At 41.2% G+C, this 18,500-nt stretch overlaps 1 protein-coding gene across 7 annotated transcripts in view; it reads left to right on the top strand.

The window, feature by feature from the left end:
* LNX1 (ligand of numb-protein X 1) overlaps positions 1-18,500 on the top strand; it is a 199,962-nt gene that overhangs the window by 166,740 nt on the left and 14,722 nt on the right. For all 7 annotated transcript variants that reach the window (XM_073805255.1, XM_019928167.3, XM_073805258.1 and 4 more), the window contains one exon: positions 15,733-15,867. In XM_073805255.1, the coding sequence (XP_073661356.1) occupies positions 15,733-15,867 (135 nt within the window). The remainder of the gene's footprint in view (positions 1-15,732; positions 15,868-18,500) is intronic.

The following is an 18,500-nucleotide window of genomic DNA, read 5'->3' as shown; positions in this document are numbered from 1 at the left end:
CAGTCCTGGCCCCTTGGAGCTTGGAATACATTCCCACCTCTCCTCAAATACAATTAAGTCAGCACTGAGCAGGTGGTGTAGCCTGTATGTGCCAATGGGTGAGAACAGGATATAGACAATGTTTTTGAAAATATTAATCCATGGAAAAGGAAAAGCCCTTGGTTTTTTCTTTGTGAAGAAACTGCACTCTAAGCATGATTTTCTTCTCCTTAAAAAGCAGACTCTTGGGTGATCATCAGTTTTTTTTTCCCTGTTACACTTGTCAACTCCCTCTGCAGGTCAGTCAGTGCAGCTCACATTCTGAAGATGATCTGCCAGCTATCCTTCCCAGTAGGTGAAAGAAAAACTCCCTTACTCACGTCACTTGGAAAACTCTTGATTACACGTGACATTCTACTTTTGTAGATTAGTAACAGAAGAGGAAACTATTTTTTCCCTGAGAAAGTTAATTTATGAAATAAAATCTTGCCTAACAGTGGAATTTCCTCAACGATTCTTCTGCTTACCAAACAAAGCCAGTGTGCTTTATAGGCAGAGGAAGAGGAGGGAGAAAAAAAAACAAGCTTGGGCAAAACTAGTTGGAAAAGAAATGGAAAAGGTAGAATGCTGGGCAAACTCAGTTAAGCGATCTCAAGCATGAATTTTATTTGTGAGATACTCGTAACACACACCAAGCTGGGGCGATTAAACTAAGTGCCCTTCAAAAGCTGAGACTCAAATTTCCAACCAATCCGTGGCTGCATTGGCCTTGTGTGTCCACTGCATGAATCATATTTGCCTTACAAAGAAATTCCCAAACAACATGTCCTTTTGGTCATGTTTTCTCCCACAGTCCCACACATTCTGCCTTTTTCTACATTATTTCGGGGAAAAGTTATTACAGAGAAGCCACAACTGTCTTAACTTTGACCAGCTTTCCATATGTGGAGCCCTAACCTTGGCTCACTCAGCAGCAGCCCTAAGGGCCAGGCTCCAGAGTTAGACAGATGGAGAGTTGCACTCCTCTCAGAGACAAACGCGATGGAGACAGAAGCTTCAATGATGGGGCAATTGCCTTATTTAGCAACTTAGTACAACTTTATATTTCTCCCTTGTCAATTTAAGCTTTTTGACTAAAATCTCTCTACGAGAGTTGTTGAACTGTCTGGTGTCATACCTAAAATAATAGAACAAAGATATATGGGCCAAAGGTTTGAGACCCTAGGGGGGAAAAAGACATTTCAACATCCCAAACCTGGGAGGTTCCGCATATATCTACGCAATATTCAATATGAGAATGATCTCTGCTGAGAGTTAGGCCTGTTTTGAGATGCTCTCATCTACCTGCAGTTATGGATCAGTGAATTCATATTTAGGAGTTCAAATATATACAGTTAATAAATGAAGAAAGCAATGATGGATTTCAAATTTGAGTATCTCTTTTTTGTGCCTTTTTTTCTTAGCCAGCTTCCCAGACTCGATGCAGAAGTTGAAATAATTCAAAGCCATTCGCAGAGGTTGTGATACAAGGGGTTTTTGTTAATACTGGCCTGTGTGATTTTTTTTCCCCTCACATGAATTAATATTTAAATGAGAAGTTACTTCACCAAAGAACAATTGACAAGCAGCTTCTTCAGACTTTTTAAAAGAATGTGATAGGCCTTTAGACAGAGCCAGAAATTAAATAATGGACTACTCCATTGCCTACATTTGTTCTAAATACGTGATTCCAGCTCATGAGTTCTGGGGCAGAACTTTTGTCCCCTGGAGCCAGTAAGAATGGCCAAGAAATAAGACCTGACAGTTCTGTGTGTATGTGTGTGTTTTCTAATAGACTAGCACAGCTAATATAAAATCAAATCCCTATCTAAACAAATTTTCTTAATGCAGTATGGTAGTAAATTTAATGCACATAAGACTAAACAGTTTTTTTTAATTTTAAAAACATTCTCTTGAGCTGAATTCTTAGAGTCCAAATGATTTTTATATAGGGCTCCAAATTCCATGCATTCATGATTAAAGCATGACTTGCAAAACTGTTCAGCCTTTCGACTCAGAATTTTATGAGTGAATCTCCTGCCCAGCTACACTCCAAATAGTAGGAGATCTTGAAACTTCACTACCCTTCTCCAACTCTCATATTCCCCTACATGATTTTGTTCTGTTTTTACCACGGAACAGACTCAGAGTAACTTCCAGATACCATAAAAGAAATGGTGTTTGAGAACTTAGGTCATTCTGCTTACTCAGGAATTAATTTCTTATTTTGAGCTTGTCACTGACATCTGTATGACAGTCTGTATAAGTCAGACTGTCATTGTTAATTTCTTAGCACTTATAAGATATGCTTCTGGGAACATAAAGATGTACCTGGAGCTAAAGTCTAGTGGGAAAAATAGATCAAATTGCTGTCTCAAATCTTCTTTTCTACCCTTGTCAAATCCTAAGGTCCTATTCAGCACTTTTCCTCAAACCCTCCTTAATTTCCCTTTTCCTTTGCGAGATTCTGGTCACCCTTAACTCACTAAAGGAGCTGCTGCCTCTCTAGAGAAGATACAATTCTTTTCAGAATGTACCAGGCTCTGTGTATGCCAGGTGCTAAAGTCTCGGTGGTGAGCAAGTCAACACACACCAGATTTGCTTTCACTAAGCTCATTTTATAGGGACTAGCAACAAACAGCACACCATCAGCTCATCCTAGAGTTGTAATTCTGGAGCCCTAACTTATTGCTTAGTGAGACTTTTTTTTTTTTTAACTTTTTTTATTCAAGTATAGTTGATTTACAATGTTGTATTAATTTCTGCTGTACAGCAAAGTGATTTAGTTATACATATATTTTTTCATATTCTCTTCCATTATGGTTTATCACAAGATAATGAATATAGTTCCCTGTGCTATACAGTAGAACCTTGTTGTTTATCCATTCTATATATAATAGTTTCCATCTGCTAATCCCAAACTCCCCCGTACCCCCTCCCCCTTGGCAGCCACAAGTCTGTTTTCTGTGTCTGTGAGTCTGTTTCTGTTTTGTAGATAAGTTATTTGTGTCATATTTTTGATTCCACATATAAGTGATATCATGTGATATTTGTCTTTCTGTGTCTGACTTCACTTGTATGATAATCTCTAGGTCCATCCATGTTGCTGCAAATGGCATTATTTCATTCTTTTTTATGGCTGAGTAATATTCCATTGTATATATATACCACATCTTGTTTATCCATTCATCTGTCGATGGACCCTTAGGTTGCTTCCATGGCTTGGCTATTGTGAATAGTGCTGCTATGAACATAGGGGTGCATGTATCTTTCTGAATTACAGATTTGTCTGGATATATGCCCAGGAGTGGGATTACTGGATCATATGGTAATTCTGTTTTTAGTTTTTTGTGGAACGTCCATACTGTTTTCCACAGTGGCTGCACCAACTTACATTCCCACCAACAGTGCAGGAGGATTTCCTTTTAGTGAGAGAGATTTCTGTTTCTCAAATGTTCTCTTGCTCACTGGCAGGACCGTTAGGCAAGGGTTTTGTTTCTGTACCTCATTGTGCAGTATGTTGCCATGTCAACAGGAATGGCTGACAACTTTGTTATTTTTCTAGCATATCAGTGGGTAACCCTGTTCAGATGCCTCCTGTTGTCTGTATTGCCAGGTAGGGTCCGTGTGCCACATGTGATCTCAGAGCCAGGTTGCACTGCTGTGATGTGTTTCACAGCAGCGTCTTGGGAGCTTCCCTGTCATCTTTCAGTTATGCAGTAATAATGAAGACAGACATCTATGGAGTTCTTGGCTCCATAGAACATAGAGACAATCCCTGTGCACAAGTGAAATGGCAAAATGGGAACTCCATCAGTGGGGTCCCAGGTGCAGCTGGTCCATCCAAAAAAAGTCCCTGCTCTGATGGTCAGACCAGGATTTGTCTTCTAGGTCCAAATCTCATACGCACACCCAACTCAGCTTTTTTACAGCAAGTCGTCAAGAGTTCATCAAGTTTTTGTGGGGACTTGAAAACATGTTAAATAGTGAAGAAACTAGGAATACTTGACCTGGAAAGGAAAAGGGATCAGGGAGGGCAATGAGAGCTATTTTCAAATAGGCTTGTCACGTGGAAATTGGTTTGGGGTTGCCCGAGAGGGCATGACTAGAACCAATGGGCAAGCAAGGGAAAGACAAATTTAAACTCAACCTAAGGACAAACTTGCTAATTAGTGCTGTCTAAAAAACTTGCTTATTAGTGCTGCACTGCCTTGGGACACAGTGAGTTCCTTGTCATTGGAGGCACTGAAGCATGAGCTGGGTGACAACACGGCAAGGATTTTGGAGTGGAATTAAAGCACAAACTACAGAGGAAATGTTGGATTAGATGATGTCTGCCATCTCTTCCTTAGCTGTGGCTTCCTGGCTGTGTGCAACCAGTGCTCCACAGTTCCCCGGGGCTTGGTGAGCACAAGATAGATGAACTGAAAATGATACTTGAGCCCTAGCTGGAAGGGGAGCTAAAGTGGGGCAGCCCCTAAAAGTTCAGGAAGAACCATCCCCACAGTTAAAGCTAGGCTGTCTCACTCTGGGATCCTTGGAAAAGACCAGTGGAGAATGCGGATGCAGGATGAATTTTTTTAAAGAAATGGTCATTAAGACCTCTGATGCTAAGGCCTGAACCAAGATGACAGAGTAGAAGGACGTGCTCTCACTCCCTCTTGTGAGAACACCAGAATCACAACTAGCTGCTGGACAGTCATTGACAGGAAGACACTGGAACTCACCAAAAAATATACCCCACATCCAAAGACAAAGGAGAAGCCACAATGAGACGGTAGGAGGGGTGATTTTGCAATCACAGCAAAATCAAATCCCATAACTGCTGGGTGGGTGACTCACAGACTGGAGAACACTTATACCACAGAAGTCCACCCACTGGAGTGAAGGTTCTGAGCCCCACGTCAGGCTTCCCAACCTGGGGGTCTGGCATGGGAGGAGGAATTCCTAGAGAATCAGACTTTGAAGGCTAGTAGGATTTGATTGCAGGACTTCGACAAGACTGGGGGAAACAGAGACTCCACTCTTGGAGGGCACACACAAAGTAGTGTGTGTGTTGAGACCCAGCAGAAGGAGCAGTGACCCCAGGGGAGACTGAACCAGACCTACCTGCTAGTGTTAGAGGGTCTCCTGCAGAGGCAGGGTGTGGCTGTGGTTCACCGTGCGGACAAGGACACTGGCAGCAGAAGTTCTGGGAAGTACTCCTTGGCGTGAGCCCTCCCAGAGTCTACCATTAGCCTCACCAAAGAGCCCAGGTAGGCTCCAGTGTTGGGTTGCCTCAGGCCAAACAACCAATAGGGAGGGAACCCAGCCCCACCCATCAGCAGTCAAGTGGATTAAAGTTTTACTGAGCTCTGCCCACCAGAGCAACACCCAGCTCTACCCACCACCAGTCCCTCCCATCAGGAAACCTGCACAAGCCTCTTAGATAGCTTCATCCACCAGAGGGCAGACAGCAGAAGCAAGAAGAACTACAGTCCTGCAGCCTGTGGAACAAAAACCACATTCACAGAAAGATAGACAAGATGAAAAGGCAGAGGGCTATGTACCAGATGAAGAAAGGAGATAAAACCCCAGAAAAACAACTAAATGAAGTGGAGATAGGAAACCTTCCAGAAAAAGAATTCAGAATAATGATAGTGAAGATGATCCAGGACTTTGGGAAAAAAATGGCGGCAAAGATTGAGAAGATGCAAGAAATGTTTAACAAACACCTAGAAGAATTAACAAACAAACAGAGATGAACAATAAAATAACTGAAATGAAAATTACACTAGAAGGAATCAATAGCAGAATAACTGAGGCAGAAGAACGGATAAGTGACCTGGAAGATAGAATGGTGGAATTCACTGCTGCGGAACAGAATAAAGAAAAAAGAATGAAAAGAAATGAAGACAGCCTAAGAGACCTCTGGGACAACTTTAAACGCACCAACATTCACATTATAGTCGTCCCAGAAGGAGAAGAGAGAGAGAAAGGAGCTGAGAAAATATTTGAAGAGATTATAGTTGAAAACTTCCCTAACATGGGAAAGGAAATAGCCACCCAAGTCCAAGAAGTGCAGCAAGTCCCATACAGGATAAACCCAAGGAGAAACACGCCAAGACACATAGTCATCAAATTGGCAAAAATTAAAGGCAAACAAAAATTATTGAAAACAGTAAGGGAAAAATGACAAATAACATAAAAGGGAACTGCCATAAGGTTAACAGCTGATTTCTCAGCAGAAACACTACAATCCAGAAGAGAGTGGCATGATATACTTAAAGTGCTGAAAGGGAAGAACCTACAACCAAGATTACTCTACCCGGCAAGAATCTCATTCAGATTCGATGGAGAAATCAAAAGCTTTACAGACAAGCAAAAGCTAAGAGAATTCAGCACCACCAAACCAGCTGTACAACAAATGCTAAAGGAACTTCTCTAAGTGGGAAACACAAGAGAAGAAAAGGACCTACAAAAACAAACCCAAAACAGTTAAGAAAATGGTCATAGGAACATACATATCGATAATTACCTTAAACGTGAATGGATTAAATGCTCCAAACAAAAGACACAGGCTTGCTGAATGGATACAAAAACAAGACCCATATATATGCTGTCAACAAGAGACCCACTTCAGACCTAGGGACACGTACAGACAGAAAGTGAGGGGATAGAAAAAGATATTCCATGCAAATGGTAATCAAAAGAAAGCTGGAGTAGCAGTACTCATATCAGAGAATATAGACTTTAAAACAAAGACTATTACAAGAGACAAGGAAGGACACTACATAATGATCAAGGGATCAATCCAAGTAGAAGATATAACAATTATAAGTATATATGCACCCAACATAGGAGCACCTCAATATATAAGGCAACTGCTAACAGCTATAAAAGAGGAAATCGACAGTAACACAATAGTAGTGGGGGACTTTAACACCTCACTTACACCAATGGACAGATCATCCAAAATGAAAATAAGGAAACAGAAGCTTTAGATGACACAATAGACCAGATAGATTTAATTGATATTTATAGGACATTCCATCCAAAAAACAGCAGATTATACTTTCTTAAGTGTGCATGGAACATTCTCCAGGATAGATCACATCTTGGGTCACAAATGAAGCCTCAGTAAATTTAAGAAAATTGAAATCATATCAAGCAACTTTTCTGACCACTATGCTATGAGATTAGAAATGAATTACAAGGAAAAAACGTAAAAAACACAAACACATGGAGGCTAAACACTATGTTACTAAATAACCAAGAGATCACTGAAGAAATCAAAGAGGAAATCAAAACATACCTAGAGACAACTGACAATGAAAACACAACAGTCCAAAACCTATGGGATGCAGCAAAAGCAGTTCTAAGAGGGAAGTTTATAGCTATACAAGCCTACCTCAAGAAACAAGAAAAATCTCAAATAAATAATCTAACCTTACACCTAAAGGAACTAAGAAAGAAAAACAAACAAAACCCAAAGTTGGCAGAAGAAAAGAAATCATAAAGATCAGAGCAGAAATAAATGAAATAGAAACAAAGAAAACAATAGCAAAGATCAGTAAAACTAAAAGCTGGTTCTATGAGAAGATAAACAAAATTGATAAACCATTAGCCAGACTCATCAACAAAAAGAGGGAGCAGACTCAAATCAATAAAATGAGAAATGGAAAAGGAGAATTTACAACAGACACAGCAGAAATACAAAGCATCCTAAGAGACTACTACAAGCAACTGTATGCCAGTAAAATGGACAACTTGGAAGAAATGGACAAATTCTTAGAAAGGTATAACATTCCAAGACTGAACCAGGATGAAATAGAAAATATGAACAGACCAGTCACAAGTAATGAAAGTGAAACTGTGATTAAAAATCTTCCAACAAACAAAAGTCCAGGACCAGATGGCTTCACAGGTGAATTCTATCAAACATTTAGAGAAGAGCTAACACACATCCTTCTTAAACTCTTCCAAAACATTGCAGAGGAAGGAACACTCCCAAACTCATTTTATTAGGCCACCATCAGCCTGATACGAAAACCAAAGATACTACAAAAAAAGAAAATTACAGCCCAATATCACTGATGAATATAGATGCAAAAATCCTCAACAAAATACTGGCAAACAGAATCCAACAACACATTAAAAGTACCATATACTATGATCAAGTGGGATTTATCCCAGGGATGCAAGGATTCTTCAGTATATGCAAATCTATCAATGTGATACACCATAGTAACAAATTGAAGAATAAAAACCATATGATCATCTCAATAGATGCAGAAAAACTTTTGACAAAATTCAACACCCATTTATGATTAAAAAACTCTCTAGAAGGGCTTCCCTGATGGCGCAGTGGTTGAGAGTCCGCCTGCTGATGCAGGGGACACGGGTTCGTGCCCCGGTCCGGGAAGATCCCACATGCCGTGGAGAGGCTAGGCCCGTGAGCGATGGCCGCTGAGCCTGCGCGTCTGGAGCCTGTGCTCTGCAAAGGGAGAGGCCACAACTGTGAGAGGCCCGCGTACCGAAAAAAAAAAAAAGCTCTCCAGAAAGTGAGCATAGAGGGAACCTACCTCAACATAATAAAGGCCATATATGACAGACCCACAGCAAACATCATTCTCAATAGTGAAAACATGAAAGCATTTCCTCTAAGATCAGGAACAAGACAAGGATGTCCACTATCACTGCTATTATTCAACATAGTTTCGGAAGTCCTAGCCATGGCAATCAGAGAAGAAAAAGAAATAAAAAGAGTACAGATGGGAAAAGAAGAAGTAAAACTGTCACTGTTTGCAGATGACATGATACTATACATAGAGAATCCTAAAGATGCCACCAGAAAACTACTAGAGCTAATCAATGAATTTGGTAAATTTGCAGGATACAAACTTAATGCACAGAAATCTCTTGCATTCCTATACACTAATGATGAAAAATCTGAAAGAAATTAAGGAAACACTCCCATTTACCACTGCAACAAAAAGAATAAAATACCTAGGAATAAACCTACCTAAGGAGACAAAAGACCTGTATGAAGAAAACTATAAGACACTGATGAAAGAAATTAAAGATGATACAAACAGATGGAGAGATATAGTATGTTCTTGGATTGGAAGAATCAATATTGTGAAAATGACTATACTACCCAAAGCAAACTACAGATTCAATGCAATCCTTATCAAATTACCAATGGCATTTTTTACGGAACTAGAACAAAAAATCTTAAAATTTGTATGGAGACACAAAAGACCCCGAATAGCCAAAGCAGTCTTGAGGGAAAAAAATGGAGCTGGAGGAATCAGACTTCCTGACATCAGACTATACTACAAAGCTACAGTAATCAAGACAATATGGTACTGGCACAAAAACAGAAACATAGATCAATGAAACAAGATAGAAAGCCCAGAGGTAAACCCACACACCTGTGGTCAACTAATCTATGACAAAGGAGGCAAGGATATACAATGGAGAAAAGACAGTCTCTTCAATAAGTGGTGCTGGGAAAACTGGACAACTACATATAAAAGAAAGAAATTAGAACACTCCCTAACACCATACACAAAAATAAACTCAAAATGGATTAGAGACCTAAATGTAAGACGGGACACTATAAAACTCTTAGAGGAAGACATAGGAAGAACACTCTTTGACATAAATCAAAGCAAGCTCTATGTTGATCCACCTCCTTGAGTAATGGAAATAGAAACAAAAATAAACAAATGGGACCTAACGAAACTTCAAAGCTTTTGCACAGCAAAGGAAACCATAAACAAGATGAAAAGACAACCCTCAGAATGGGAGAAAATATTTGCAAACGAATCAACGGACATAGGATTTATCTCCAAAATATATAAACAGCTCATGCAGCTCAATATTAAAAAAAAAAACCACCCAATCCAAAAATGGGCAGAAGACCTAAATAGACATTTCTCCAAAGAAGACATACAGATGACCAAGAAGCACATGAAAAGCTGCTCAACATCACTAATTATTAGAGAAATGCAAATCAAAACCAGTTAGAATGGGCACCATCAGAAAATCTACAAACAACTGCTGGAGAGGGTGTGGAGAAAAGGGAACCCTCTCGCACTGTTGGTGGGAATGTAAACTGATTCAGCCACTATGGAGAACAGTATGGAGGTTCCTTTAAGAACTAAAAATAGAATTACCATATGGTCTAGCAATCCCACTGCTGGGCATATACCCAGAGAAAACCACAATTCAAAAAGACACATGCCCCCCAATGTTCATTGCAGCACTACTTATAATAGCCAGGTCATGGAAGCAACCTAAATGCCCAGCGACAGACAAATATATAAAGAAGATGTGGTACATATATGCAATGGAATATTACTCAGCCATAAAAAGGAACGTAATTGGGTCATTTGTTGAGATGTGGATGGATCTAGAGACTGTTATACAGAGTGAAGTAAGTCAGAGAAAAACAAATATCATATATTAACGCATATATGTGGAACCTAGAAAAATTGTACAGGTGAACCAGCTTGCAGGGCAGAAATCGAGACACAGATGTAGAGAACAAACATATGGACACCAAGGGGGAAAGCGGCAGGTTGGGGGAGGGATCGTGGTGGTGGTATGAGTTGGGAGATTGGGATTGACGTGTATACACTGATGTGTATAAAATGGATGACTAATAACAACCTGCTGTATAAAAAAAAAAATACAGAAAATCTATTTATTAGGTTTATAGATGTGTATAATTAAAAAAAACACTACTGTTACCTTGAAAAAAAAAGATATATAAGAAAATCGCTGATTGTTAGTGTTGGTGTTTTATTCCGTAAAATAACCAAACTCTTACTGCTTTTCATAGTTTAACAGTTAATTCTCTTGGCTTATAGCTGGTATTGAAAAATCACAATCCCTCTCTCAGATTCCAGACCTGAGCCAGCCTTAGACCCAGATTCTATCAAATACAGTGGAGTCTATGACCTCTTGAGGATAGAAACTATAATGCCATGGGAAGAGTTACATAGCAGCAAATTTTTTCAGTCTTCCCACAGAGTGACCTATGGCTGGGATATTCCTTTGAAGGGATAGGAAGAGTTATTGCATCTTGCACGTGACATGTAACGTTCTATTATATACTACAGTATCTTTGGAAATAAAAAATAAAACTATAATTATTTGTTAAAAAAAAGAAAAGACCTCTGATGCTAATGGCTGGAGCACTAAGTAGAGACGAACTCTGTAAATAGCTTATTATTATAAATCCAACTACAGCTCTTATCTCTGTAAGAAGAGGGACCTCCAGTCAAGTGGGTCTATACTATGTCATAAAGGGGGCCGTGTACATGGTCTGTCTGCTGAGGGCAGCACAATCTCAATGCCCAACAGTCAGTTTGGAGTCCTCTGTTTTATGTGTTTGTGTAGAACTATACCCTGTGGCATTGAGGGGGCACGAGTGTGGTAGCTCTTAACTTGATATTTTATGAAGCTAATATATCAATGCAGTGACCAAACCCACATGAATTACAGTTCACCAAATGTTTTTTTTAAGCATATGCATATATATATATATATATATATATATGTATATATGGTTAAAAAGCAGCAAATGCTAGAGTACATTTGGTTTAACTCCAATCTTCCTTCGCAAATGAATAGGTAGAGCCTTTGGCTACGTCACACCTTGAAGTACAGGTACTCTATCAACTCTTGCTCTGCCCTAGTTATTACTGGCTAAACAGCCCCCGCATGGACCCATGCAACACTGGGTCAGTACAAAGTCTCCCTGGGCTCACAGCTCTGCAAAATGCCTCTCCTGGCCCCTTGTGCAGTGGCATCTTTGATTTCCATCTCTCTGTGAAGCTTCTGGTCCGTGTTGCACCCTGCAGTTCTTATGAACCATAGTGGATTTTGTAGAGAAAAGAGCCGTTTCCAAGGTGAACGCGATGGAAGATGCTTGCCCTGTGAGGCATTAGTGTAGCGCTCTCAGACTCTTCCTTCCAGCTGTAAGAGATGGGATCGTATTATTTTGAAATGGGCTAAATATAAATGAGGCTGCCGGCCTATGGCTGCCTTCCGTGACCTCTGCTTACTCCCATCGTATAAACAATATACGCAGTTTTGAGTCAAATCTCAAAAGCGCAGAGAGAAAGTCATCAAACAAAACAAAGACAAGCCTTTCCATGAGAAATGCTACTCGGTTTTAGCCCTCTGGTTTTCTCTGAATATGAGATTTGTCCTGTTTTTTTCAGCTGGAAGCAATTGGTCCCACCTCAGGAGACTCCTTTGTGTGCTACCCATATCTCTTTCCTGGCCCCTGCTTCTGACTCTCCCTGAAGTAGGACAAGCTCTCTGAGGGCAGGAGCCATGTTCCCAAGGCTCTTAGTGCAGTGGCTGGTCCAGAGCAGGCACCTGTCAGCCACAGGGACAGAATGTTTGTAGAAGAGACCTGCCAACAAGCGGAGGTCCACAGGGGAGAACATAGAGGCCAGCAGAATCCCTTCCCCCTAGCCAAAGAAAGGAGAAGAGGGAGTTAATGCTTGGGCTCTTAGAGTAGAAAGAAAATGATACAGCAGCCAGGCTGTGCAACTGGTAACCACTGTGTCCAGAATTTGTCTAGATCTAGAATGTTTAAGGGAGAGAAGAGAAGAGAGGAGAGGAAAAAGTAAAAAGGATTTACCTCTAGCCTGGTCTGCCACTTGAAAGAGTCACAATTGTTAAACAGTCCTTTTGCCCAAATTACAGCATCCCAAGAAATGCAAGAAAGATGCTGTGCTCCCTCTTCCTTTGAGTGTCGGTTATTTTTTTAAAATTTATTTTTGTTTGTTTATTTTTTGGCTGCGTCGGTCTTAGTTGCGCCATGCGGGATCTTCACTGAGGCATGCAGAATCTTTTGTTGCAGCGCCCGGGCTTCTCTCTAGTTGTGGCGTGTGGGTTTTCTCTTCTCTAATTGTGGTATGTGGGCTCTAGAACACTTGGACTCTGCAGTTGTGGCACATGGGCTCCGGAGTGCGTGGGCTCTGCAGTTGGCAGCACACAGTCTCTCTAGTTGAGGCACGCGAGCTCAGTAGTAGTGGCCTGCGGGCTTAGGTGCCCCATGGCGTGTGGGATCTTAGTTCCCCGACCAGGGATAGAACCTGTGTCCCTTGCATTGGAAGGCGGATTCTTTACCACTGGACAGTCAGGGAAGTCCCGAGGTTTGTCATTTAAATGACAGGCCTGCTGCCCCCATCTTCCTGGCACAGATTATGTGAGTATGAAATAAACAAGTTCGTGCCATTCTCTCCTTCATTCAGTCTTTCTGTGACGCCCCTCTTCTCACACTCACCTCACATTCACACCAGTGGAAAGAAAGGCTATCTGGTGCTAAGGGCCATTTCTTGACACTGAATCCAGCTATTGCTGAGAATTAGAGCCAGGATAAACACATTAGCCCATTTTCCACCTTCAACTTCAAATGCTTGGTAAGAAAGCATCAAATAGAATCTCTCTGAGAGCAATTTATAAGGTGGCTGGTAAGAGCTGGAGATCCAGCCTTGCAGGGAATTTATTTCCAAGTAAGTTGATACCAGGGCTATTTATTGGGGTGTATTCCCGCCAAAGTCGGCATTTGAAAATCCAGTGAGAAATTCGTGCTGGAAAATGCGAATTAAATAGCTCTTAGGCTACTTCTTGGCATTTGGGATTTTGCATAGCAAGTTGATTCAGTATGTAAAAGTCTCAGATTTTCTCAATTATCATGAGCTGGTTGGGCCTGCCACTGCTGCTGGTCCTGGATTGACATGGTACAACATGTGGGCCTGGACACAAACCCACCGCCACCACTGAGATCCTTCAAAACGTCGGAGTTTCCCTGAAGATAAGGAGCGCATCTGGGCTCAGCAGTTGAAGTTTTGACTTGAATGTTTGCCACTTCTTATCTTTTAGTAATTTTTCCTTCAGAAAGTTCCAAATGAGATAACCTCATTTGGATAAGTGAGGCCTACGGTATAAAGAAAGAGACAGTTATTACAAAATATTCTTCCAAGAACTCAGTTTAGTTGGTTAATACCATAGTTCTTCATGTCAGCTTACTTCAGTATTGTTTCCTGGGCTTGTTATTTTTTATCCTGTTGTGACACAGGCTTTATATATGATGAGAGACACCAGGGAATTCAAGATAGGCAAATGAGCAGAGGAAGGGTATGTAAGTGATGACTGGGCAGGGCAGCAGAGGTGATGATGTGAAGGAGAGTGAGTGAAGGACTTAGACTTTCTTTGTAGGGTTTCCTACGTTTATGTGAAATGAGTCAACTCTCCTGGCCCACCATCCACCATGATGTTTACAATAGACATTGCACTTCAGCAGGTGTTTTTAAACATTCATCTCATGTATAGCCACCCAACTGATGACCCCTAAGCTTCTTCAAGAGATCGCCGAGAAGAGACATTAATATAAGAATGTAAAGTCATGAAGGTTTGGGCTGGACAACTGTGGGGATTTGATCTATTGGTGGGTTCTTATTGCTTAAGGTTGTAAGACAAGGTCCCTGTTCCGGAGAGTGGGAGCGATGAGAAGGAAGCTGCGGAGAGGCAGGAAGCGAATATCTCCACTCCCATTGTCTGAGCCCATGGAGAAGAGCGTGGACTTTCCATGGCCTCCTTTCACGACCTGACTTGTCCATGGTGTGACATCTGTGCCTGTGAAGCAAGAGGGCAGGCAGGCCACTGTCCGTCTGTGCTGTGATGCGGAGCCGTCTGGGGATGAGATGTAGAGGGGAGAACTTATTCCTCTCTTCTCCGCCTTCCTTGTCCTCAAACCTAGCCTTTCCTGGTTTCTAATCAAATCTAGTCATGACTTAGCCACGGTCAGCTTTTACTCAAGTGACAGGGAGGTCAGCAGACTACTTCATCTTGGACCATCAGGGAGCCTTGTTCTGGACGTTTCACAGGTCCAAGGTCTGGTCTATCTGGCCTGCAGATCTGGAACCTCAATAGTCAGCAGTTCTGGAATAATGACCCACACTCTCAGACACAAGTGAAACTCATCTGTGGCAGAGAGCCAACAGGTAAATTTATGGTGTGGAATGAACCTTCCTAATAATCAGTGCATTTGCTATTTGCAATGCTCTGTCCAAGTGTCAGGGTACATAGCAGAGAGGACTAGTCATCACAATTAGCGGCTGTCACATAAAAAAGGATCAAGGGAAAGGCGTTTGATCAGGCTGCATTATAACCTGCCATCATCCTCAGATTTCTGAAACGCTCATCCTTTCCAATGCCCCAATGTTTGAAACTGTCAGACACAGGATTCCTCTTCCTGCAGTGGTGGTGTTGCTGCCACCAACTCCATTTCTTTTTCTTTATTGTTTACCTGTGTCTTAGACCTTTGATCTGGGATTTGGGCTGGGCTACCACTTTACGCTGTACATTCTGTTCTAGCTGGAAAGTCCTACAGACATGACTTGTGTGCAGTGGAGCCCATTCATTAAACATAAATTAGCGACGTCCAACAGTGTCTTTTCAAAGACTGTTGAATGAGTCAAACCTTCCCTAGTTTTTCCCTTGAAGCGACGTTCATTACCCGATTTAGGGATAAAGGAAATAACTCAAGTTCTTGCTAAATTACAAAGTGGGCATGGCCATGGAAAATACTAGAAATAATTTTTTTCATAAAAGTAAAACCAAACTCATATCTTGGTAAGCCACTGGTGCTGGGTGCTTTGAATGGAAGCTCAGAGTGGCTAACACCTGTGTCTTATCACACAGGCCAGTGAAAGGCGCATTCACCTCGTCGTGTCCCGCCAGCATCGGCAGCGGAGTCCTGACATCTTTCAGGAAGCTGGCTGGAACAGCAGCGGCAGCTGGTCCCCAGGCCCAGGGGACAGGAGCAACACTCCCAAGGTGAGGCCCAGTCCACAGCTCCTGCAGGGAGCTCTTTCTTGGGAAGGCTGCATACTTGAACATTTTTGAGTGTCACCTCTGTACTTCATCACTTAAACACTATTTGACTTGTCTTGTAAAATGGAAAGCCCCAAATCCCATCTTTGAGAACTGGTGAGATAACAGGTGTCTTTCATCCAAGCAGGAGAGAGGAAGGTGCATGAGAGTTTTGAAACCTGATCTTGAAAACCAGACCTCATATGGGGACCTAATTTCTAGCCTAATCCAGATGGATGTCGTGTTTTTCCAACAGGCATTTTGTTTAAGGACTGCTCCCATTCACTTTGCAATGAAGCAAGAGGTTTGCTTGGTTTCTAGTTTTTGAAGTTCCCAGTCTGCCTGAAAATTAATGATTCCCCTTTAGGAAGTTTGTTTTTGCAAGAAGGACCCAGGAAGATAATAAAAACACTTGAAGTTCATGTAACATTAGGGAGTGGTGGGATTGGGACAAACCAGAGACCATATGTCCTTCTGGCGTTAAATTCCAGAAAAATTTTAAAACACTGTGGATGAAGCGGAATGCATCTCTAGGCAGAATGCCTCCTTCAGGGCAGCAAAGTGTAGCCTATCTTTAAGTGAGGTGACTCAGTGCGATATGTACTTCTGTCATGGCTTTTATTAGAGACAATACTGTAACCTCTTCATTTGGATGGGGATCTAAGCAACACAAATCTTGTTTAGTGCAAATTCAGTGTCCTATAGCCTTAGCTTGGCATCCTGTTGTGATGGCAATGAGCTTCTAGCCATCATTCCTCCTGGGACCTGGTTTCGTTAAATCACTTGTCGTTAAAATCTTATAGGTAGCCCATTCGTCTTGCAACAGAGATTAAGGAATGCCTACATTCTACATAAGGCTGTGTTTCAGTTTGGAATAACTCATGAGTTTGAGTTTTTGAGCAGTGGATACAGAAACAGTACTCAAATTTTTGATTTTGGAATACCTCTGCTTTTATATACTGTTAACTGCACAGCCTACAGAGCTATACCACCTCTCCTTTCTCCAGCCAGCCAGACAGCCATGCCCCATAAATCCATAAATTTCAGGTTTATTTACAATAAACAATCTAGAAAACCCAAGTACCTCCTGCTAAAACCTTTTATGGATAAGGACTCCCTGGTGTCTTTTGGCTAATAAATACCATTAGTGTTTAAATTAAACCAATGGTATTTATTAATGGAAAACTAGCTTATTAGCTCAATTAATTAAAGTTTTAATCCGATTATAGTTGAGTTAACTAGACCATATTATATTCTGGTTCATTACACCGCTAAGAACACAGCTTCCACCAGCACTGGGGGCGTTATATTCCCTTCCGCCTAACCATCATGAATCATGGAAACAGCCGAAGTCATCTGAAAATATTTTTGCTGCAACCTCCTGTCATGTGTCCAGTTCCTGGAAAACATATAACAGACTGGCCTAGTGGGAACCTGTAATTATTTTCATTTTAATGTATAGTTCTATCTGCCTTCTGAAATGTACACACACACACACACTGGCATATTTAAAACTAAACTAAGACACATAGACATTTGATGATTTAGTTTTTTATGATCCTACTAAAGTTTTATTTAGGAAGCAACATGGCTTTTTGAAAGTAGGAGCTTAAATGATTCAAAGAAATACCAAAGGCGGCAAACCAAGATTTGTGAGACAGAGAAGTTTTTAGCCAATTGAAAAGTTAAAGAATGACAGGCATCAAATTTAGGAGTGTGGTTACCTCTGTGGGAGAGGAAAGGGAACGTGACCAGAGGAAAATCACAGAGGGACTTGAGCTGCACACAGAACCTGTATTTCTGATGCTGTGTTGCAGAGTACACGGGTAGGTCATTATGTTCATCTTTATACTTTTATTATACGTCTGAAATGTTTTCTTTTAAAAATCCAAAGCAAACAGTCCATAACGTATTTTAAGAGCTGAATGATGAGTATACAGGTGCCCGTGATACTTTTTAATCAGTTTGAACTGTGTCATAAAAAATTATATTTTTAAACATTAGGGAATAGTCTGAGGTCTCCACAGTAGGGAAGGGGGTGGGGACAGAACACGGGTGGAAAAGAAGATCTCTGTCGTATTTAGCTCTTCTTCTCCCAACCAAAGCTAGGCAACTCTGGGTGTGAAGGGTTCGGGGTGTCAAGGGATGATGACTTGGGTTTTTCTGTCCCTAACATGGATCTCTCTCTGGTGGGGAACCGAGTGGCTGTCAGAGGCACAGGACACCTTGATTTGGGGTAGCCCAGACATTCATGCTGAGCCTGTACCTGCTCGACAAAACATCCCTGTGCTCAGTGCAGCAAGACTGCTTGGTAAGCACTGAGGAGGTGTGATGGAAAGACTCTGTCTCCAGGGACTTGTATCTGAAAGCATAGACAGCACATCTCTGCAGCCGGGAGGACATAGCTTTCAGCATTCAAATCTTATATGTCATGTATTTTATTTGACAGCGTTAAAGTTGGTTTGAGTTCTCTATTCAGCAAGACAAATTCTTTCTGGAATAATTGGGTAATTAATTCTTTCATGTGTGTTTTTCTGACCATCACCTGAAACTTGATAGATTAATTTATATCACGTGTTTAAATGGTACCTCTAAAA

The sequence above is a fragment of the Tursiops truncatus genome, chromosome 5 (genome assembly GCF_011762595.2).
Source record: "Tursiops truncatus isolate mTurTru1 chromosome 5, mTurTru1.mat.Y, whole genome shotgun sequence".
NCBI classification, from domain to species: domain Eukaryota; kingdom Metazoa; phylum Chordata; class Mammalia; order Artiodactyla; family Delphinidae; genus Tursiops; species Tursiops truncatus.
This window is presented reverse-complemented; position numbering and strand designations above follow the sequence as displayed.